A 23,992-nucleotide genomic window follows, 5' to 3' on the forward strand; every position below is an offset into this window, starting at 1 on the left:
GGGACAATTTACAATTTTCAACAAAGCCAATTAACCTACAACATGTAGTCTTTAGAGTGTGGAAGGAAACCGGAGCACCCAGTGATAACCCACGCCGTCATGGGGAGAAAGTATAAACTCCGTACAGACAGCACCCGCAGTCAGGATCAAACCTGGGACTCTGGCCCTGTAAGGCAGCAACTCTGCTGCTATACCACCGTGCAGGTATAGGTGAGAACAGACAAGGTTTTTTTTTTACCTTTACTCCAGACAGTGTAGTTGGAATGGTAGGTAGGGCAGTGGTGTGGGAGATCAGGGAAATCTCCAGTATCCCTGGTCCCTGGAAAATATGCCCAGATGCAGCTCTTGACTCCCCATGTCAAGGAACTGGAGCCAGAGTTAGATCCAGTCAGGGTCACCTTGAATACTGAAAGTATCATAGATAGGAGTTTTAGTGAAGTGATCACACCCAAGGTGCAGGCAACAGGAACTGGGTGACCACCAAGAAAGGCAAAGGGCATACTGGGTGACCACCAGGAAAGGCAAAGGGCATAAGCAGACAGTGCAGGGCTTCCCTGGAGCCATTCCCCTTAATAACGGTCCATTTTGGATACTGTTAGAAGGGGTAGTGATCTTTTAGAGGGCATCAACATCAGCCAAGTAGGTCTGGGTTACCGTAATCGGCTCTGAGGTTCAGCAAGGAAAGGGTGAAGTCAGACGGAGCAATAACGATAAGAGACTCAATAGTTAGGGGGATGAGACTGAGATTCTGTGGCTACAAACAAGAGACAGGGTGTTGCCTCCCACGAGCCAGACTCAAGGATATTCCAGAGCACATGTGGAGCATGCTATGTTTTATTTAAAAATACTGTCTACATTAGCTTCCCATGTCAGTGATAATAATGGAGTTACTGCCTCACAGCGCCAGAGTCTTGGGTTCGATCCTGACTATGGGTGCTGTCTGTACACAGTTTCCACATTTCCCCCTGTGACCCTGGGATATCTCCAGGAGCTCCAGTTTTCTCCCACATCCCAAAGACATACAGGTTTACAGTCAAGTTAGATTCTGAAAATTGTCTCTACTATGTAGGATAGAACAAGTGTATGCGTTGTCGTTGGCTGGCCTGGACTCGGTGGGCTAAAGGGCCTGCTTCCATGCTGTATCACTAAATTAAACTAAACGGCAATTTCAATGTTTTGTAGTCCTGGAGGAGGTATCAGAGACAGGACTACAGCAGAAAACACATAGACATTTTTAAGCCTGTGATGCTGGTAGAGTAGGTGGTAATTCAAGTCTCAAATACTGGGTGATACATGAAAGATTCTTGGTGTAAGTTAGGATATGGAAAAATTTGGGATGTTCAAATTTACATTGGTTAGAGGATGGAAGGCCACCCATAAGGGCGTTGAGATAGCCAAAGACATGAACCAGGATTCAGCAACAAATGGGTGAACGCTGAGACGAAGTGGGGTTGCTGGAAGTAGAAGCAATGCTCATAAGTTCCTCTCAGGGCCAAGTACAACACTGCAGCAGAAATTATCTGGTTCCGGCTCTGATGTTCATCTTCATAGTTCTAAATACGGCAGGACTATTACTGGAACTTTGTGTCGCAAATTTCTCCCAAAGTAAGGTGTACAAAGGCATTGATTGACTTAGAAACTCAGCTAACTGTCATTTAATACAACATAGCGCCCAAGCCAGGCCACTCTCTGCATGCTGGTCACACTAGTAGATCTGCAATCAAGCTTTACAATCCTTCCACTCTTTCAAATCTCTACTCCAATAGCATAATTTCTATTCCCATTATCTTGTATCTGTACACTGGTGATGGTTTGATTGTAATCATGTATAGCCTTTACACTGACTGGTTAGCACGCAACAAAAGCATTTCACTGTACCTCGGTACACGTGACAATAAACTAAACTAATGACATTTAAGGAATAACAGAAACTGTACAGCAACACCAGATCTGATTTGTCCCAACTCACCCGGGTACCGTTGAAAAAGAGCTACCAACCTAGCTGCACATTCTAGCACTAGGTCCTGAACTATGAAGAACACATTAGTGTGCTTTTTTAAATCCAATAGGTATGTCAACCTCAATCATCCTTACAGGCACCAAGTTCTGCCAAATTCTGGGAGATATTTTTCCCTCATCGTCCCTTTAATTCTTCTACCAATTACTTTAAATTTTCACATCCTTGTTGTTGACCACTGTGCAAAGAGCAATAGGTCCTCTTGGTTTACTCTAACTGGGCCCCTCACAATGTCAAAACATAAAAATGCTGGAAGAATTTGGTGAGTTAGGCACCACCAGGGAGGGAAAGGACAATGATGTTTTGCATTGGGACCCCTCTTCAGAGTGATTGAATTGAGGGGGAGAAAGCCAGAAAATAAAGAAGGAAAATAAAGGGGACAGGGCAAAGCTCGTTTTCACCTAACAAACAGCTAACAATGGCCTGTTTTTGTATCTATCCTGGCAAATGATAGGTGGATACAGGTAAGGTGAAGGACGCAAAGTGCAGGAGTAACTCAGCAGGACAGACAGACAATAGACAATAGATAATAGATGCTGGAGTAGACCATTCAGCCCTTCGAGCCAGCACCGCCATTCAATGTGATCATGGCTGATCATCCCCTATCAGTACCCCGTTCCTGCCTTCTCCTCATATCCCCTGATTTCGCTGTCTTTAAGAACCCTATCTAGCTCTCTCTTGAAAGTATCCAGAGAACCAGCCTCCACCAGGTAGAGAATTCCACAGACTTACAACTCTCTGTGAGAAAAAGTGTTTCCTCGCCTCTGTTCTAAATGACTTACCCCTTATTCTTAAACTGTGGCCCCTAGTGCTGGACTCCCCCAACATCGTGAACATGTTTCATGCCTCTTGCGTGTCCAAACCCTTAACAATCTTATATGTTTCAATAAGATCCCCTCTCATCCTTCCAAACTCCAGAGTGTACAAGCCCAGCTGCTCCATTCTCTCAGCATATGACTGTCCCGCCATCCCGAGAATTAACCTTGTAAACTTACGCTGCACTCCCCAGAGAGCATGGCTAAGTCCGATAAGGGACCGATACGAAACATCACTAATTCATGTCCTCCAGGCATCCTGTCTGACCCACTGAATTACTCCAGCACTTTGTGTCCTTCGTTGTAAATCAGCATTTCCTTGTTTCTACGGGTAGGTGGGTTTGATTGGTAGATGGGTGGAATACATGACAAAGGCTAGAAATGAAAAGGGTGCCAGATAAGGAGGGAAGTGGAGTGAATTTTAAAGCCAGAGGGATGGATATAGGTGGAAGGGGACAGGGGCAGGGTATTAATTAAAATTGGAGAATTCAGTGTTCATTCTGAAGGTAGACATCAGGCAGCATTTCTGGAGAAAAATGATGGGCGACGTTTTGGTTTGGAACCTTTCTTCAGACTGTTCATACTACTACCCAAGCTGATAGTGAGGCGCTGTTCACCTGTCTGGACTCACCTTTTTTAAAGTCTTCCAGAACCCCAGCCAGTCTTGCATCATTAAATACGAAATGCAGAGGGTGGCTATAAAACTTGGTCATAATATCTAAAGACATTCCGTCATCTGGATCCACAAATGCCAGGTCTTTCACGAAAAGTATATCAACTATGTTTGAGCGATCGACCTGATAGACAGGAATCCTCGTGTATCCACTCTGCATGATTTCGGACATGGTGGCGAAGTCCAAGATAGCATCAGAGCTCAACATGAAGCAGTCCCGCAGAGGTGTCATCACGTCCTCCACCGTTTTGCTCCTGAGTTCAAGAGCTCCTTCGATCATGTTGAGCTCTTCTCTAACCAGGCCGTCGTAAGGATCGGTCACCTTGAGCATTTCGATCAGCTTTTCCCGAGTGTAGAAATTACTTATCTCCTGGCGCAATACCAGATCCAAGAGTTTGCTGAGGGGATAGGAGGCCGGGAATGTGAGTACCATGAAGAATTTAGTCACCCAGATGGTGCTGGAGGCCAGTGCCAAGCCGTGTCTGGAGCAGACGGCGTAAGGGATGATCTCGCCAAAGAAAAAGATGCATCCAGTGCAGACCAAGATAGTCAGCCAGGTGACCTGTATGATCTGGCAGAGCCACACGACCAGGGAGCAGTTCATTAGCACATCTCCCAGCATCAGCGTGCACAGCAAGTAATTCCCATGTTTGCGCACCGACTCGATGTGCTCCGAATATTTCTTCTCCTCCTCCGTGCCACTGTTCTTGATGACCCGCAGCTCCACCGGATCCAGGGCCATCAGACTGACGTTGAGGATGCTGAAGAGGGTGGAGAGGCCGACGAAGAGCACGGCGACCATGATCTTTAACTTGAGGCTGGTCGTCTTCTCTTTCTCCACCAGCACCAGGTGGAAGTCGCGGCGGCCAAAGCGCACCCAGTCCTGGGCGGCGGGGCCTCCCACTCGGGCGCAAAGGGTGTAGTGTTTGACCGTGTCTCCCTTCCTGAAGCTGCGGACCTCCACCTCCACCACGGCCGTGCGCTCGTCCACCGCCAGGCCCAGCACGATGACGTCCGACGAGTCCTGCGGACAGTTCGAGCGGGCGTTCCGGTCGCCCTGGCGACCCGCCTGGTGGTCACCCTGGCGACCGACCTGGCCGCCAATCATCTCGACGAAGGCGAGGCCGTTACCATGGTCGCCCAGCAACCCGCTGAGCAGCAGGCCGCTGCCGTAGAAGAGCAGCTTGAAGCGGGTGCCCTCGACCACCGTCAGCATCCCGTCCTCCAGGTAAACCTTTTTGGCCGACGTGTGGTCCGGCCGCATGCTCAGCAGCTCGGTGCGGTGAGGGGGGGATGCCGTCTGGGCCGAGGCGGTCACCGCCGCGCCGCACATCCAGAGGTAAACGGCCAACGGCGGCGCCGCCATGATGCCGAGCGAAGCCCACGGCTGGAGGGGCGGGGACACGTGACCGGCCCGCGACACGTGACCTCCCCCCCTGCTGCAAGGCTTCTCTGATCTTTGCTGCAAGGCTTCTATGATCTTTGCTGCAAGGCTTCTCTGATCTTTGCTGCAAGGCTTCTCTGATCTTTGCTGCAAGGCTTCTCTGATCTTTGCTGCAAGGCTTCTCTGATCTTTGCTGCAAGGCTTCTCTGATCTTTGCTGCAAGGTCTGAAGGACAGGGTTGATATTGTCACGTGCACTGATGTACAGTGACAAGCTGTGCTTAAAATGCTAATCCATTAAATCAGTTAATACTTTGTACCACGGTGTATAAGACCTTGAGAGGAATCGATCGGGTAAATGCATAGGATCTTTTACCCACAACTCTTTCTGTTAAAATGCATATCTCTCAGACTCCTATTATATACCTTCCCCTCCTCCCCCAATTTAAACGTGTGACTTGCTGCTTTACAGTAGGGGAAATCAAGGACCCGAGGACATTGAGTTACAAATACAGACAACCCGTGCAATCAGTCTGAAGAAGGGTCTCGACCCATTCCTGCGCTCCAGAGATACTGAGTTACGCTAGCATTTTGTGTCTACCTTCGATTTAAACGGGCATCTGCAGCTCTTTCCTGCAAAATGTTTAGTTTGGTTTAGAGATACAGCGCAGAAAGAAACCCTTCGACCCACCTAATCCACGCCGCCCAGTGATCCCCATATACTGGCACTAGGGACAATTTACAATTCGTACCAAGGCCAATTAACCTACAAACCTGCACATCTTTAGTGCGGCCGGGGAAAACCCATGCAGTCGCGGAGAGAACATACAAACTCTGTACACACAGCACCCGTTGTCAAGATCGAACCCGGGTCCATGGCGCTGTAAAGCAGCAACTCGCCAGTTTACGTTGAGAGGGGGAAAGATGCATAATAGGAACCTGAGAGGTAACTTTTTTTTACACAAAGAGTTGTGGGTATATGGAACGAGCAGCCTGAGGTGGTAGTTGAGGCAGGTACTATCATAACGTTTAAGATACATTTGTAAAGGTACATGGATAGAGTATTACAGCGTAGAAAGTGGCACTTGTCACCAACTTGCCCACACCGACTAACCAACATGTCCCATCTACACGTCCCACGTGCCTGCGTTTGGCTTGTGGATTGGAAAGGTTTTAAGGGATATGGGCCGAGTGGGACTACTGTAGATGGGGCATGTTGGTCAGCCTGGGCATGTTGGTCCAAAGGGCCTGATTCTATGCTGTATGACACGATGACTATGCATAAATAGGGGAATAACCTGAGAACTGTGGCCTCTGGATTCAGAAGCAGCCTCTTCCCAACAACCATCAGGCTATTGAACAGTACAAACTCCAACTAAACTACAGACTACCTTGAACGCATGAGGGACTTCAGGTTTTGTTTTGACTTTAGACTATATTGTTTGTTTATAGAAAGAAAGAATTGCAGATGCTGGTTAAAACACAAAAGGACATAAAGTGGTGGAGTAATTCAGTGCGTCCTCTGGGTGCTTCACTTTCCTCCCACATCCTAATGACGTATGGATTTGTAGGTTAATTGACCTCTGTTAAACCACTGGGTTCACCAGACAGTTTGCATAACATTTTTAAATTTGTTTGGATTAACATCCACTAGTCTGGAATATCTACTCATCCAGCACTACCAAAGGCCCAAGGATGCCGGATTTTTGGAATGTTACTGCGCTTCTTTTTATGACACCACAAGATGGCACAGTGACACAGCTGGTGGAGCCGCTGCCACACAGCGCCAGAGACCCTGGTTCAATCCTGATCTTGGGTAATGTCCGTGTGGAGTTTGAACGTTCTCCCTCTGACCCCATGGGTTTCTTCCAGGTGCTCTGCTTTCCTCCCACATCCTAACTACGTATAAATTTGTAGGTTAATTAGTCTCTGTAAATTACCCGTAGTGTGTAGGGAGTCAATGAGAAAGTGGGATAATATAGAACTTGCGTGAACGGGTGATTGATGGGCGAAGGTCTTATTTCCATACTGTGTCTTTCAATCAATTAAAACCTTGTGAAATTTGATTTGGTTACACTCTTGTGAAATATCTTGAGACATTTTACTAAATTGTAGACGCATTTTAAATATCAGAATGGCTATTAGAGATGGATAATAAATGTAACCTTGTTAGTAACAAGGTTTATTTATCCTACTCATATCTTAAATACACAGCCTATGGAAATAAAAGGCTGGTAATTTCAAGTTGAATCAGGAGTTAGGAAAGGAAATGCAATGCCAGCATTTATTTCAATAGGACTAGAATATACAAACAAATGTAATGCTGAGGCTTTATAAGGCACTCGCAGACCGCATTTGGATTATTGTGAGCAGTTTTGGGCACCATATCCATTGATGAGTGTGCTGGTGGTGGACAGGTTCCAGAGAAAGTTTACAAGAATGATCCCAGGAATGATTGGGTTAACATATGATTCACGTTTGAAAGCACTGGGCCTGTACCCACTGGATTTTAGAAGGATGAGGGGAGATCTCATTGAAACTTACTGAATAATGAAAGACCTAAATAGAGTGGAGAGGATATTTCCATTAGTGGGAGAGTCTAGAGGCACAGCTTCAGAATAAAATGACCTGTAGAAAGGAGATAAGGAGGAATTTCTTCAGTCAGAGGTTGATGAATCTGTGGAATTCATTGCCGTAGAAAGCTGTGGAGGACGTCAATTAATATTTTTAAGGCATAGATTGATAGATTCTTGCTTAGTACGGGAGTCAGGAGTTATGGGGAGAAGGCCGGAGAATGGTTGCGAGGGAAAGATAGATCAGTCATGATTGAATGGTGGAGTAGACAAACGTTGATTTACTTTAGCAATACAGTGCGGAAACAGGCCATTTGGCCCACCGAGTAAGCACTGACCAGAGACCCCCACCCACTAGCACTTTCTTACACACATGGCAGACAATTTACAATTTAACTAAGTCAATTAGCCTGTACGTCTTTGGAATGGGCTTGATGGGTCGAATTACCTAATTCTGCTCCAAGAACTTATGAACAAAGGCAAACAGTGCCAAGATGAGAATGCAGACAAAGTTACAGTGGGATCTGCCTGAAGAAATGTGAAGACAGTAGCAGGAGAAGACTGTTATTATTCATTCCATTAGGACTTTGAGAAGTAATAAAAAGTACAAGAGCCAGAGGAATTTGTTTTTATAAAGGAAGTAGCTCTTAAATTGTGAGCAACGGGCTCCCTTTTTAATAGCCCAGAAGCAGTATGAAATCATGTTATATATAATTACAGAGAGAAGTCAAAACAGACTGAAGCAGGTCTGTTATGATTACATCAACAAAACAACACAGATCTTTGCTCTGGTATCAGCATCAGTCAGATAAGGAAAAGATACAGGAGAAAGAGAGAATCATGGGGCCACAAGGAACTGCAGATGCTGTAATCTTCAGCAAAGCACAAAGTGCTGGAGTAACTCAACGGGTCAACAGCATCTCTGGAGAAAATGGATAGGCGACCTAATGGGTCGGACACCCTTCTACGGGCCGATTGAGGGGGTGGAGGGGTGGGAACTGGAAGCAAGAAAAGACAGGAACAAATTATGGCCGGCAACAGATGACCAGCTGTTATCAGGCAACTGAATCATCCTATCAGCAACTAGAAAGCATACCTGATCTCCCACATACTTGATTGGAGATCCTCAGATTATCTTTAATCAGACTTTACTGGACTTTATCTTACACTAAACGCTATTCCCTTTATCCTGTATTTGTGCACTGTGGATGGCTTAATTGCAATTGTGTATAGTCTTTCGTGTATAGCGAACAAAGGAGGAGCCGATGTACTTTGTGACTTTGTCAGCACCATAGGTGGTCGCTATTTGTATACCTTGGCTATGCAAGCAAATAATTTCACTGCTTTGTCACATGTGACAAGAAAGCATTCCAATCCATTCTTTCCGCTGACTGGATAGCATGCAACAATATGCTTTTCACTCTACCTCAGTACACATGATAATAAACTAAACTAAACAATAACCTAAACTAAATTATCTCAGGTAGACTGGTTCCCTAATAGGCCAATTGTTGGGAATTCTGAGATATATTATTTAAATTGCATTCTTGGTGTTTTATTGAGCTTGTTGTGTTACTTAAATAAAGGAGTGAGCTGTGACAAAGCAAACTTGCCTCTTGAACTAGTAATGAATTGAAGTCCCGTGCACTAAACTCTAGACTGACTCAGATATAAATTAACTCATCTATTTGCTCTTTCAGGTGGACATGACAGTGCTTCAACTAAGTTTGTGGATGTTCTCCTCATTGTCTCTGTCAATAGTTATCCTCAGTAAACATCACTAAACAGATTTCTGCTTTAGTTTTTGATTGAAAGATGCAGCAGGAAACAGACCTACAGCCCACCGAATCCAGGCCAACCATCGATTACCTGTGCACCCTGGTTCTATACCTTCCCACTTTCTCATCCACTCCCTACACGCCAGTGGCAATTTATAGAGACCAATTAACCTACAGACCTGGGATGTGAGAGGAAGCCCACGTAGTCACAGGGAGAACGTTCAAACTCAATACAGACAACACCTAAGGTCAAGAACGAACTCGGGTCTCTGGCACCGTGAGTTAGCAGCTCTACCAACTGCACCACTCTGCTGACCCTTTTGTTATTCCATGTTTCCTTGGTTATAAAACATTACAGTGGCGCAGTAGTAGAGTTGCTGCCTCTACCACTAGAGACCTGGGTTCGATCACGACAATGGGTGCCTTCTGTGTGGAGTTTGCACGTTCTCCCAGTTTTCGCCGGGTGCTACGGCTTCCTCCCACATCCCAAGCAGGTTGTTTTATGCAAGATTCCAGCATCTGCAGTTCCTTGTGTTTGTGTCAGTCAGTTATCTTTGGTGAGTTGCTATAGGGAGATTTAGCAGCTTTAGGTCCATTTGCATTGACATCTTGTGAACATGTCCTCAGTCCAGCATTTAGATGAACTGGTAATCACAAAGAAGGCACATCAGCAACTACTTTTTTAGAATTTTAAAGAGATCCAGCATCACTGAATATTCTAACAAGCCTCTTAGGCAAATTAGGCACAGTGCAAAAGCTAATGCTTCACAGCACAAGAGACACGGGTTTGATCACAACGATGGGTGCCTTCTGTGTGGAGTTTGCATGTTCTCCCAGTGACTGTGTGGGTTTTCGCCGGGTGCTCTGGTATTCTCCCACATCACAAAGACGTACATGTTTGTAGGTTAATTGGCCCTCTATAAATTACACAAAGTGTGTAGGGATTGGATGAGAAAGTGGGATAACGTAGAACTAGTGTCAACGAGTGATCAATAGTCAATGTGGGCTCGGTGGGCCTGAAAGGCCTGCTTCCATGCTGTAAACTAAACTAAACTAAACTAATGTACCATAGAAAGTATTCTTAATATAACCATATAACCATATAACAATTACAGCACGGAAACAGGCCATCTCGGCCCTACAAGTCCATGCCGAACAAATTTTTTTTCCCCTTAGTCCCACCTGCCTGCACTCATACCATAACCCTCCATTCCCTTCTCATCCATATACCCATCCAATTTATTTTAAATGATACCAATGAACCTGCCTCCACCACTTCCACTGGGAGCTCATTCCACACCGCCACCACTCTCTGCGTAAAGAAGTTCCCCCTCATATTACTCCTAAACTTCTGTCCCTTAATTCTGAAGTCATATCCTCTTGTTTGAATCTTCCCTATTCTCAAAGGGAAAAGCGTGTCCACATCAACTCTGTCTATCCCCCTCATCATTTTAACGACTTCTATCAGGTCCCCCCTTAACCTTCTGGGATTGCTCCAGAGAATGGGATAGACCTAACTAGTTCAACCTATCTCTAGTAACTTAGTTGTTGAAACCCAGGCAACATTCTAGTAAATAAACTCCTCTGTACTCTATGGTTAATGGTTGCAGTGTGGCCTGGTATGGCAATTCCAATGCACTAGAAAGTAAGAGGTTGCACAGAGTGGTGAACTCAGCCATCACAGACACAAACCTCCCAACCTTTGAAAGCATCGACATGAAGCACTGTCTAAAGAAGGCACCATCTATCATCCATGATCCCCACCATCTGGGCCATGTTGTTTTCTTATTGCTACTTTTGGATCATGTTCAGGGGCAATTAATCTTGTCCAACCATCAGATTCATGAACCAACCTGCACAACCTTAAACCTACCTCAGTCATAGAACACAATGGACAACGTCTTGCACTACCATGGACTTGCTTTATAATTGTGTTTTTGGATGACGTCGTGATCTTTTTGCAGTCTTTTTCGTTTACACAGTCTGATATAATTAATGCATAGTTTATGTTTCTGTGTGTCTTGCTCGATACTCTGTGCCTGTGACCCTGCTGCATGAAATGTTTTCATTGGAGCTGTTACTCACCGTATTTGCGCATATAACAATAAATTCGACTTGACTTAACTTGAATAAAAAAGGTGGGATTAATGTAGGATTAGTTGAAAAGGATGGTTAATGGTTGACACAGATTTAGTGAGCTGAAGAGTTTGTTTCTCTGTTATGACTCTTTGCAATGCTGAAGTCCACACACACAAACACATTTAGGACGGCACAATGGTGCAGCTGGTAGAGCTGCTGTTTCACGGTGCCAGAGACCCAGGTACGATCCTGACCTCGGGTACTGCATGTGTGAAATTTACATGTCCTCCATGTGATCGATTGAGGTTCCTACGGGCGTTCTGGCTTCCTCCCATATTCTAAAGACGTGTGGGTTTATAGATCGCTTACTATAGCTGTTGTGTGTAGAGAGTGGATGAAGAAATGAAATAACATAGAACTAGTGTGAATGGGTGATTAATAGTCAGTGTGGTTCCGGTGGGCGAAAAGGCCTGTTCCCATGCTGGATGGTTGGACAAAGGCCAGGGATAAAAAGACAAAAAGTGTGGGATCAGGAGATAAGCACAGAAGATAGTTCTGTTCTGACTAAGGGTCTAATGAATGTATAGATGCAGAGAATGTCTGAAGAGTATTTGCACAGTTATTTTGAATATATTTTGTATTCTGAATTGTTTATTGTCGAGGGGAAAAAAATTCGATATCCTCCAAATATGCTGCATGACCCGCAGAATTACTCAAGAACTTTGTGTCTTTTTTTTTTGCAAACCAGCTACCGCAGTTTGTTGTGACTCTGAAAGAGGAGAGTCATTTTGTGTTATGTAGATCACAATCATTGATTGAAAAATAACATCCCTTTTTTAGTTGTTCGAATCTGGGGACTGACGGGTTGCCGCAACTTTCAGTGGTGCTGAGGAGTGGCACAGATGCACAGCTGTAGCTGAACTGCACTGTGAAATGCAACAGAGGGGGATGCAGGGGTTCCACAACATCCAGCAAGTGGCGCTGCTGAAGGCACTTTGCCACAGTCCTTGTGTGATGAATGGAAGAGACAAAATAACCCTCACATTCCACCTGGGCAGCTTACAACCCAACGATATGAACGTTGTACACTTTACCTTAGATTAAAAACACAGCATGGAAACAGGCCCTTTGACCAACTGAGTCCGTGCCGATCAGTGAGTACTCTAGTTCTATCCTACACACTCGGGACAATTTACAGAAGACCAATTAACCTACAAACCTGCGCGTCTTTGGAGTGTGGGAGGAAACAAGAGCACCTGAAGAAATCCCTGGTCACAGGGAGAATGTGCAAACTCGATACAGAGAGCACCCGTAGTCAAGATCGAATCCAGGTCTCTGGTGCTGTAAGGCAGCAACTCTACCTCTGTGCCACTGTGCCTCCCATTGAATTGTACAATTTTAAGAAGTTTCTAACAATCTCCCATTTCTTTCCCAATCGCGCCCCCCCCCCCCCCCTTTCTTCCACCCTCCCCTGTGTCCCACCTGGACTCTCACCTATTTATTTCTGTCTTCACAATTTCCAACCCTTCAGCCCTTTTGTCCCACTCCTGTTTTCTTTCCCTTTCTGGCCTTTGTCCAACCATCTGCCTATCAAAACCCCTGTGTATCCACCGATTACTTGCTTTGTCCTGCCTCTTCTCTCTTCCAGCTTTCTTTCTCTCGCCCTACAATCAGTCTGAAGTAGGGTCCCGACACGAAACATCACCTATCCTTGATCTCCAGGGTTGCACCCTGAGCTTCTGAGTTACTCCAGCACTTTGTGCTTTTTTTTGTGTGTTGTTTATAGCCCAACAGATTATAGTAGCAGAGGGTTCAGCAAAGAGTTCACTAATCCGAAAGTGATGTTGCATTAGAGCTCACTGCAATGTGTAAATGTGTGAGGGATTTGGAGAGGTGGGGTGGGGTGGGGCAAGGACAAAGTTGATTTAGAGTTCATCTCTATTAGTACAAGACTGATCCCAATAATCCAGGAGATGCCATAGTAACGTGAGATGGACACAAGTACCACAAAATAGGCCCATAATTCTATTACAATGGTCATTCCCAATGACTGGCAACATATACACTTTTAACATCAGGCACAGTGGTGCAGCGGTAGAGCTGATACCTTGCAGCGCCAGAGACCTGGGTTCAATCCTGATTACGAGTGCTGTCTGTATGGAGATTTTACGTTCTCCCTGTGACCACATTGGTTTTCTCCGGGTGCTCTGGTTTCCTACCACATCCCAATGATGTATAGATTTGTGGGTTAATTGGCTTCTGTAAATTGTCCATAATGTGTGGGATAGCTGATTGCTGGTCAGCGCGGACTCAGTGTTCCGAAGGGTCTGTGTCCACACTGTATCTTTAAACTCTTTTGAGCACTATGAACACCCAACAAACCTCTAAACTATGAACTGCCTGCATTGCACTTGGGACTTTGCACGTTTTTGCACTATTTTGTTTTTTTAATTTATTCAAATTTTTTTGTTTGTTCATATTATCTATTGAGCACTGGGTTTACAAACCTGTTATGCTGCTGATGCTGCAAGTAGGAATTTCATTGTTCTGTTTTGGGATGTATGACAATAAAACACTTTTGACTCTCTTGTGACTCTACTCTAAAGGTGAGAAGGGAAAGGTTTCATAGGAACCTGAGGGGGCAACTTTTTCACATGTGGGTATATGGAATGAACTGCCAGGGGAAGTAGTTGAGGCAGGTACTATTTACATTTAAGAGATAGTTTTATAGGTACATGGATAGGAAAGGTTTAGCGTAATATGGGCCAAACATGGGCATGTGGGATTAGCATAGAGGGGGAATCTTGGTTAGGATTGGCAAGTTGAGCCATAGAGGATGGTTCCGTGCAGTATGGCTCTATAACTCAGACCATATATTCATTTAAGTTTTACCTTCTTACCTTAAGGAGGAGGGGAGATTTGATGTTGTAAACGAGGATGGATTTACATAAGATAATTAGAGAATGGTTTAAGGATTGAGCACAGATTTAACACACTTGGGTCAATTGGACAAGGTGCCATGTAAGAAGCTAGTGCATAAATTAAGAGCTCAAGGTATAAGGGGAACATCGTTAATAAGGATTAAATACTGGCTGTCACAGAGAGACAGTAACATGGAACTTAACAGTTGTATCTGTAGCAGGGGAACCTTGGGTTCAAGAAGGAGCAGGGTAAGTGGGCAGCATGGTGGCACAGCGGTAGAGTTAGAAACATAGAAATTAGGTGCAGGAGTAGGCCATTCGGCCCTTCGTTGTTGCCTTACAGCTCCAGAGACCCCCGTTCGATCATGATTGTGGGTGCTGTATGTACGGAGTTTGAATGTGGTCCCCGTGACAGCGCGAGGTTTCCCTGGGTGCTCAGGTTTCCTTCCACACTCCGAAGTCATACAGATTTGTAGGTTAATTTGGTAAAAATTGTAAATTGTCCCTAATGTGTAGGATAGCGTTAGTGTACGGGGTGATGGGGTCAGCATGGACTTAATGAGCCAAGGGGCCTATTTCTGTGCTGTATCTCTAAACTAAACTAAAAGTATGTAATAAGAGGGATTTGCAGGGGTGGGTGTGTTATGACTAGTTCAATTCGTTTTACATAGAGCATTTGACTGGCTGATTCCGTGCTATAACCATTCTCTGTTAAATGGAATAACCATAAATATCACAGGGCAGATCCCAGAAACATAGTTGATTTAAATCTTTTTATTTGAATTTCAAAACAATTTGCATATATACAATGATAACAGACAGTGACAGTCAAGGCATAATTGTGCAACAGTATGTAAGCGACCCTCAAAGCCCTTACCCTTACCCACCTTCAACCCACCCGAATCAGGTCGGAACCAAACGGGGACAAACAACACTCACATACATACACATCCACACAAATATGGTAAGATAAACGGAACAAAAAGTACTAAAAAAATAAAAAAAAAAGGGGGTCACTAATAACAGTAAATAAATAAGTAATTAAATAAATAAGTGTTTAATAAGGAACTGCAGATGCTGGAGAATCGAAGGTTACACAAAAAAGCTGGGACAAGAAAGAGTTAACAAGTCAGTTGGTTCCAGTCTGAAGAAGGGTTTCGGCCCGAACGTTGCCAAGCTTTCCTTTGCTCCATAGATGCTGCTGCACCCGCTGAGTTTTAAGCCAGCTTTTTTGTGTAACATTAAATAGAATAAGTGTGGGCAACAGAGAGGGGTGGGGGGGGGGTACCGGGGGGGGGGTTTGGAGGAAAAGTCTGGCCGTAGGCTCTGCTTAAGGAGAGAGCAGCTGCAGTTAGAGCAGAACAATGGTGGAGAGCACTCACTTCTCTTCTGCGAGTCCGGGGACAAGTTGAGAGCGGGTTAACAAGTTCCAAGAAATCTTTCCATGTATCTAGGAATGTCTTGGCCATAGAACTTTTGAGAGAGAACCTAAGGTTTTCCAAGCTTCTAAATTGTAAAGCACTCGCCCTTAATCCAGCGGGCGTGTGGGGTAGGGGACAGGTGACCAACCCTCCAGTTATACAAAACAAGATCATTCTCCGGGGATCTAACAAGGTTGTAAAGGGCTAGAACCCCTTTCAAAATCCGCAACAGAGAAAACGGGTGGGTGTTGGGAGGCTATAGTACCAAAAATGGCTGACAGTGGGTTTGGAGGAATAAAAAACGGGCCGTAGGCTCTAAATGCTTATCAAAGTCGAAGAGCACTCCTCCAAAAGGCTGCAGGTGCAGCTTAGGGCAAGACCAAAAATTGTATGGGATATGGTTGGCAGGAGATTGATTACATCTGTTGCAGGTGTCCCTAATGGCGGGGTAAATTCCAGATAATCTTGCATTTGTGTAGTGGACTTTGTGAAGGACTTTGCATTGGATTAGGCCATGACGGGCACATATGGACGAAGAATAGATCAAATCCAAGGCAGAGTCCCATTGCTGGTCTGATAGTTTCGTATTCAGCTCGCCCTCCCACGCAGCTTTTAATGGGGTATGAGGTTTCAATATAACCGACCCTAACAAGTTATACAAAAAAGAGATGCATTTCTTCTGGTTGGGATCTAGAGCTAAGATGGTATCGGTCAGGGTTTTTAGGGGGATGTGGCGATTTAAGGGAAATGGGGGGCAATGTCTTCTTCACAAAATCCCTAATCTGGAAAAAACGAAAAAGGTGGGAGTTTGGGAGGCTATAGTTGGACGAGAGCCATCCTTGTATAGGTTTTTGATACTACTGATACCGTTGCTATGCCAGGTTTTGAATGCGTGGTCTGTACTTGAAGGTTTAAAGATGTGGTTTTTAAGCAGTGGGGTCAAGATGGAAGGGCCTTGTAAACCAACCTTTTTCCTGAGTTGACTCCATATCTTGAGCGAAAGGGACACAATTGGGCCTGCACCCACAGATGTTATAGGAAGGGGGAGTTGGGAGCATAGGAAGACCGCAACGGGAGATGTGAACTCGCCTTTTCCATGTGTAACCAGGTCGGTAGGTGGTCGCAATCATCATTCATCCAATACAGGAGTTTTTGCAAGTTAGCTGCCCAATAGTATCACCTAAAGTCAGGAGACCGTCACTCTTAGGAGACTGCAGTATCGCCTTTCGGATTCTAACTGGTTTGCTACCCCATAAAAATTTAGATATTGTCCTTTCTAATTTATCAAAAAAAGATTTAGTGATAAGTATAGGGACGTGCTGGAAAAGATACAGGAATTTGGGTAGGACGACCATCTTGACCAGATTTATCTGGCCCACGAGGGATAGAGGTAAAACTGACCAGCTGTCAAAATCTCTTTCAGCTTTCTCAACCAGAGGCAGAAAGTTTGTGCGGAACACCAGTTTGTTTAGACACCAGTAACACCACTGACAAAAGTAACACGACACACCTAGAATCTACTAGGCACATCCCAATAACATACCGTAGGCCATAACCAAGCATGTCAGACACCAATATCTGAGGAAGTCCTTAAAACGCAAGATGGGCCTCTATAACCCAGAACAGACTTAAATAACGTAAAATAGACCCAAATTGCAATGGATTGAAGTGTGTAACATTAGACATAATAACAAAGGCAAGATTATGAGCAAATCATGGCCAATTAAAGCCTTTGTTTGATCTAATCCAAGGAAGAATCAGATCTCCCCAGAACATTCTTATAATTTTTGCCTCATCAAAATTTTTTGCCAGATTGATGTTAATCTTTTGATTAAAATTGCTTTTCCAAACATCTCTCTCAAAACAGTTTTTCTTTATTTAAAATATTTCTCCTATGGCATTTCTTATTTTGAGAAACTTCCATTTTTAGAGTAGAAAAATATTTGTTTTTTAACAAGTTTGTGATATACATTATTATCCAACTTCATTACTGCTTTACAAATGAACATAATTGTTTTTAATTACATCTGACCAATATGCTGATTACACCAGAATACCAGCTACATTCTTTATTATTTATTACAAAACGATCACATCAATATCCTCTTATAATTTTTGATAATCAACGTCGCTATCTATCATACCACCCACTTCAGTTTCATCTGTAAATGCACTAATCCCTTTATCCTGTATCTGTTCACTGTGGACGGCTGGATTGTAATCTTGTATTGTCTTTCCGCTGACTGGTTAGCATGCAACAAAAGCTTTTTTTCCCACTGTAAACCTCGGTACACGAAACAATAAACTAAACTCAAACTCAGAAAATGCTTTGTACATTCTCATTTAAAGCGAGCAGCACCTCGGTTTCCGATGACTAGATAATGCTAATTCTCTCTCCACAGATGCTGCCTGGCCTGCTGAGTTTCACAGCATTTTCTGCTCTGTCGGTGATTTCCAACATCTGCAATTTTCTTTTGCTGTCAGCTAAATGCAACGTGTAGACTGCCGTGCACACCGTGCAACGTGCAGGAACGCAGAGCACCTGCGAAGCTCTACAAAACAAGGATGCAAGCAAGCTTGCTCAACGCAGGACTCGATTAAGAGTGCTGGCGACACATGGAACTAGACACTGGAATCTTGAGCAAACACAACGTGCTGGAGGGGATTCAACGGGTCAAGCAGCATTTGTGGAGGGAAATGGACGGGTGACGGTTCCTATTCGGACACAAGGAACTGCAGATGCTGGTTTATGTTTTATTAAAAGACCTGGGTGTGACGGTGACCTGACCCGCTGAGTTACTCGGGCACTTTGTTTCCTATCCGGTTCGTTCTTCAGACCTGAAACACCGCTTATCCATTCCCTCAATATGATCAGTCTGAAGAAGGGTCTCAACACTGAATGTCACCTATCCATGTCCCCCAGTGACCCGTTGAGTTATGCCCCTATCCCACATAGGAAACCTGAACGGAAACCTCTGGAGACTTTGCGCCCCACCCAAGCTTTCCGTGCGGTTCCCGTGCGGTTCCCGGAGGTTGCAGGTAGTGAAGCAGGTAGGGAGACTGACTAAAAACCTCCGAGAACTGGACGGAAACCTTGGGTGGGGCACAAAGTCTTCAGAAGTTTCCGTTCAGGTTTCCAAAGTGGGACAGGGGCATAATACCAGCACTTTATGTCATCTCTGCGGAATATGGATAGGTCGCGTTTCGGGTCGGGACTCCTTCTTCAGAGCTGATCGTATGTTTCCAGAAATGCTGGCTGACCCGCTGCGTTCCTCCAGCATTTGTATTTTGCTCCACTGGGGCCGATGCGCACATTTCTTAGGGGCAGTAAAATGATGATGGAAAACTAAGTCATGGAGGTACACAAAAAGGCTGGAGAAACTCAGCGGGTGCAGCAACACCTATTTCGGCCCGAAACGTCGCCTATTTACTTCGCTCTATAGGTGCTGCTGCACCCGCTGAGTTTCTCCAGCCTTTTTGTGTACCTTCGATTTTCCAGCATCTGCAGTTCCTTCTTAAACACTAAGTCATGGACCGTGAGTGGGGAGCAACCAACGTTCGTGAAGAATACTCCAGGCAGTCCACCAGAAGATGTTTCAACAGCCAATACCGCGCAAGGCAATTCCTCTCACCAACTACTGGATCCGTTCCGTAAACGCGGTTGTTTCATTTGATTTGTGAAGTCAAATAATTAAACAGATTAACGCTTGGGGGAGGAATGGGTAGGGAGGGTGGTTCCCCGATCTGGCACAATCGCCAAATCTTAAAATATCTAATGGAGTAGCAGAGAGCTCTGGGTGAGTAAAATGACATTAAATGGCCAGGGCCTGGAGCAAGCGAGCAGGTGCTATTTGATCGTGATTTCTGTGGACACATATCCCGCACAGAGTTGGCCGGGAACGCCACACAGCGCCGGGGACTAATGTGTACGCAAGAACTGCATACGCTGGTTTAAAGACACCGGGATAGGCAGCCTCTCTGGAGAGGAGGAGTGGGTGACGTTTCGAGACCCTTCTTCAGACTGGTTAAGTGTCGTTTCGTGATACATTGCTCTTCGGTCGACCCCCCCGTACACTAGCACTATCCTACACACTAGGTTCAATTTACAATCTTTACCGAAGCCAACTAACAGGAGAAGCCGGAGCACTCGGAGAAAACCCACGCGGTCACGGGGAGAACGTATAAACTCCGTACAGTCAGCACCCGGAGTCAGGATCGAACCCGGGTCTCCGGCGCTGTGAGAGGCAGCAACTCTACCGCTGCGCCACAGTGCCACTCGTGTGTGGATATTGGTGGAAGGGAGCTGGCAGACTAACATCGAATTAAAGGGAATTTGGCCAGTCCGAGGTACGGAAGCACAAGCTCACTGTGTGTGAAGAAAGGAACTGCAGACGCTGGTATAAACAAAATGCTGGAGTAACTCAGCAGACCAGGCAGGATCTCTGGAGAAAACAAGGGCGGGTGACGTTTCATGTGGGGACTGAAGTCTGAAGAAGGGTCCCGACCCGAAACGTCACCCATCCTTCTTCTCCAGAGATGCTGCCAGACCCGCTGAGTTTTACCTCCAGCACTTTGAATCTTTGCACAAGCTAACTGCAAATGCCAGAATTCCGAGCAAAACACAAAGCGCTGGAGGACCTCAGCAGGTCAGGCAGCATCTGTGGAGGGAACGGACAGGCGACATTTCGGGTCGGGACCCTTCTTCAGACAGACTGTATTCCGAAGGGCGTGGGGGTGGGGGGCTGAAAAACAGGGGTGGGGGCAGGGCAAAATCTGGCAAGTGATAGGTGAATACAGGTAAAGGGGGGCGGGGGGTTGATTGGCAGATGGGTGGAGTAAATGACAAAGGCTGGGGGTGAAAAGGAGACAACAGTGTCTAATATGGGGAGAAGAGGAGGAGTGAAATGTAAAGCTGTAGGGTGGGATGTAGGTGAAAGGGGACGGGGGGGGGGGGGGGAGGGGGGGGGGGGGGGGGAGGGGGGGGGGGTGGGGGGGGGTGGGGGGGTGGGGGGGGGGGGGGGGGGGGTGGGGAAGAGGGTTAGTGGGAATAGGGTGGCGGGAGAAATGACCGGATATGGGTTGGGTGAGGGCACGGGAAAGCAAGAGGAGGAGCGGGAGGTTATTATTTGAAGTTGACTAATTCAATGTTCATATCAGTCTGAAGAAGTGTAACAACTCGAAACGTCGCCTGTCCATTTCCCTCCACAGATGCTGCCTGACCCGCTGAGTTCCTCCAGCACTTTGTGTTTTGCTCAGTGTTCATGCCGTTGGGTTATAAGCTACCCAAGCGGGAATACGAAGTCCCCGGGAACTGAACTGGCAACATTTGGATGGCACAATGGGTGGCGCAGCCGGTAGAGTCGCTGCCTCACAGCGCCAGAGATCCGGGTTCGATCCTGACCTCGGGTGCTGTCTGTTTGCACCTTCTCCCTGTGACCGCCTGGGTTTGCTCTGGTTTCCTCCGACATCTTCCAAAACAGTGCGGCTGAGGAGGTTGATTGGCCCTCTCTAAATTGCCTCTGGTGTGGGCGAGAAACGTAGAATTAGTGTGAACTGATTGGTCTTTTGTCGATCCAGCTCTTCACCCCCCACCTTCAGTGTGAAGAAGGGTCCCGACCGGAAAAGTCGCTCATCCTTATTCTCCAGAGATGTTGCCTGACCCACTGAGTTACTCCGGAACATAGTGTATATCTAGTGTGGGCGAGTGATCGATGGTCGGGGTAGACACGGTGGGCCGAAGGGCATGCTGTATTTCTAAAAATAAATTGCTGCGACCGACCTGGTGCGCGTTCGCCACATCGCATACCCTTTTCTGTCCCAGCGAGATTCTTTATTCCCACTCGCACACGGTGAAGGCATGTCGACGACTGTGTATATTTTTGGGGGTGGGTGGGGGCGGAGATATGGATGGGTCATTGGCTTTTAATCGCCTTGACAGTTTGAGTCGAGGCTTTTTCAAAGGGGAGGGGGGGGGGGGGGGCGTGCAGTCTTGGAGACATTGGGGGCGTGGAGATTTAAACCACGCCATCAAAACATTACAAACCACACACAGGGGGAATTCAAAAAATTATTCACTCTTCCCCACCGCCTTGAAAGTTGCCATCTGGGAGAATTTGAATTGACTCTCTCCCTCTCTCTCTCGCTCTCTCTCACTCTCTCTTGAGCGACAATGCCCGGTGGCTCCATATTCCAAATCAACCTCTCTGGGATTTTGCCAGTTTTTTATTTGCTCGCATCTCTTCCCGTGCTCGCTCGCCTCTCGGCTTCGGCTCAAGTCGGGGAACAGAAATCGACGGCGGCAGGTCCCAGCCAAGCCCGGAGGGGCATGAAGACTCTCATTTTGTTGGACGTGGAGATCAGGGGTTCGATTCGGAGCGTCAACGAAAACTTTCTATCCATTCAGCTCGACCCGGCGGTGTTGCACAATGGTTGGATCGATTTTTTGAGGTAGAGTCCTATTTTTGTCCGTGAGACAAGAAAGCAAATTTGTTTGAATGTTAAGAGACGATTTCCTTTCTCTTCGGTGAACGATTTCCCGCATGGAACTGATGGGCCATTTTTTTTTCCATTCGACCAAATCTGTGTGGTTCACTTTCAAACGAGCGCGGCATCGAAATTGTCCAATATCCCGTTTTAATTAGAACAAAAACGCATAATCGTTTCAGTGTATTTCGACGTGGCGTCTTTCCTTTCTAATTCCGCCGATTTGTGATCTGGTTTGTTCAAGATGATGGTAAGGATGGACAATTACTTTACAAAAAAAATCTCAGCGTCTGAAACACCGGAACGATTTAAAAATCCAACTTAATTTCGGGAAACCAAACAATAGTCGGCGAATTCGATAAAGCGAAACCAGATTTGTGTCCTAAAATCAGGAAATACTGTCTAAAGTGGAGATTAGTAACCGCCAAAATTATATCAAAAAATATTAACGGTAATATTTAGAGAATTGTGTTGTTTATAGAACGTTGTCGAGTTATAATTTCAGTTAATCTAAACCCTAATTTAAAAAAAGTGGGATGTCAAATTAGTATAGCATAAAAGCACGGCGGTATTTAACAGAAGCCCGCAAACTCGAGTTGTCAATTTAACAATCTCTGTTCTTTCCAATTATCCATTCCCTTCCCACTTATCTCCTTGAAGGTTTTCGTTTTTGAAGTACTATTTTAAAAAAATGTACACAACAATAGCGAGCCACCAAAACCCCTGTCACTGCGGATTTTGTGGTTGTGCGTCTTGCTTTTTCACTTAGTGTGGCTGTATGGTAACTCAAATTTCACTCTACCTTACTTGGTACATGTGACAATAAACTGGCCTTGAAACCTTGAAACTAAATTGCATCGCGCAGGAAACTATGGTCTTTGCAGAATTCTTGCGGCCATGTAAATTCAGAACATCCAGCGTGAAATCAGTTGTATCATTGAGTATTTGTTCACGCGGGGGATGTAGATGTTACTGTTTAATATAACTTGCAACTCGTTCACCGTAAGGGATGTAACTAACATGGCTCATACTAGTTACTGCATGTGAGTATAACAACGTATATTGTACTCGAATTCAGTATAATATTCCCAACTCTTAAAATATATGAAAACAAAGAAACGCTTCATGTGCGTTGCAACTGAAGGTCAAGCAGAAATAGATGAGCGTCCTTAAAGATACGTCTTACCACTAAACCGCGCTTGAAACTTTTGATTTACTAGTTTGACTGAAGTTGAACTTGCAGTCTCCGTAACATTTATCCATATCCCTACCATAAACCACCCGCAACAACCCCCCATTTGAAAAATGTATCCAAGTTAGTTGTCCAGGTTGTTCAAACTTAGGTGTTCGAATTAATATTCTAAAACAACGAATCCACAGAGACATTCAAAGCTCTAAATCGACGTGCCCCTCACTATTGAAGTTCAGTTAGCGCAGCCCTCGTGATATTTTACAGACGGGGTCGAGATGAATGACTCTTTCTGAAAATGTGCGCTCTCCACAGCTCCAAGAAGCTGGTGACCTTGGCGAGAGGGCTATCCCCTGCCTTTCTCTGGTTCGGTGGGAAAAGGACGGATTTTCTGCAGTTCCAGAATCATCGAAACCTGGCGAAACACAGGGGAGAACTGGGGCCGGATTTCTACCTCAAAAACTACGAAGACGGTACAGTATATGCCTCTTGATTTTTAAGGCCTCTCCACATATCAGCGCTCCCTTCGGTTTAACTAATCTACATCCCTCATAAACTGGCCAAACAGCGCTAGAAACCAAACCTACAAAATCAACGTATAGAATTTATATATTAGATAAAGAAAACATAAATTTAACGAATAAAGCATTTAATTCCACT

General features: G+C 45.4%; 2 protein-coding genes across 3 annotated transcripts in view; one reads left to right on the forward strand and one right to left on the reverse strand.

The window, feature by feature from the left end:
• The window catches only part of LOC129704133 (metal transporter CNNM4-like), a 54,256-nt gene extending 49,360 nt beyond the window's left edge, over positions 1-4,896 (reverse strand). For both annotated transcript variants that reach the window (XR_008724691.1, XM_055647037.1), the window contains exon 1: positions 3,464-4,896. Coding sequence is in view for 1 of the 2 variants with exons in the window: in XM_055647037.1 (XP_055503012.1) it covers positions 3,464-4,871 (1,408 nt within the window). In the remaining variant the exon portion in view is untranslated. The remainder of the gene's footprint in view (positions 1-3,463) is intronic.
• Positions 4,897-21,788: 16,892 nt separating this feature from the next.
• hpse2 (heparanase 2) overlaps positions 21,789-23,992 on the forward strand; it is a 145,331-nt gene continuing 143,127 nt past the window's right edge. The window contains exons 1-2 of the mRNA XM_055647039.1: positions 21,789-22,107; positions 23,648-23,805. Coding sequence (XP_055503014.1) covers positions 21,830-22,107; positions 23,648-23,805 — 436 coding nt within the window. The 5' untranslated portion in view covers positions 21,789-21,829. The remainder of the gene's footprint in view (positions 22,108-23,647; positions 23,806-23,992) is intronic.

The sequence above is a fragment of the Leucoraja erinacea genome, chromosome 15 (assembly GCF_028641065.1).
Source record: "Leucoraja erinacea ecotype New England chromosome 15, Leri_hhj_1, whole genome shotgun sequence".
Lineage (NCBI taxonomy): Eukaryota > Metazoa > Chordata > Chondrichthyes > Rajiformes > Rajidae > Leucoraja > Leucoraja erinaceus.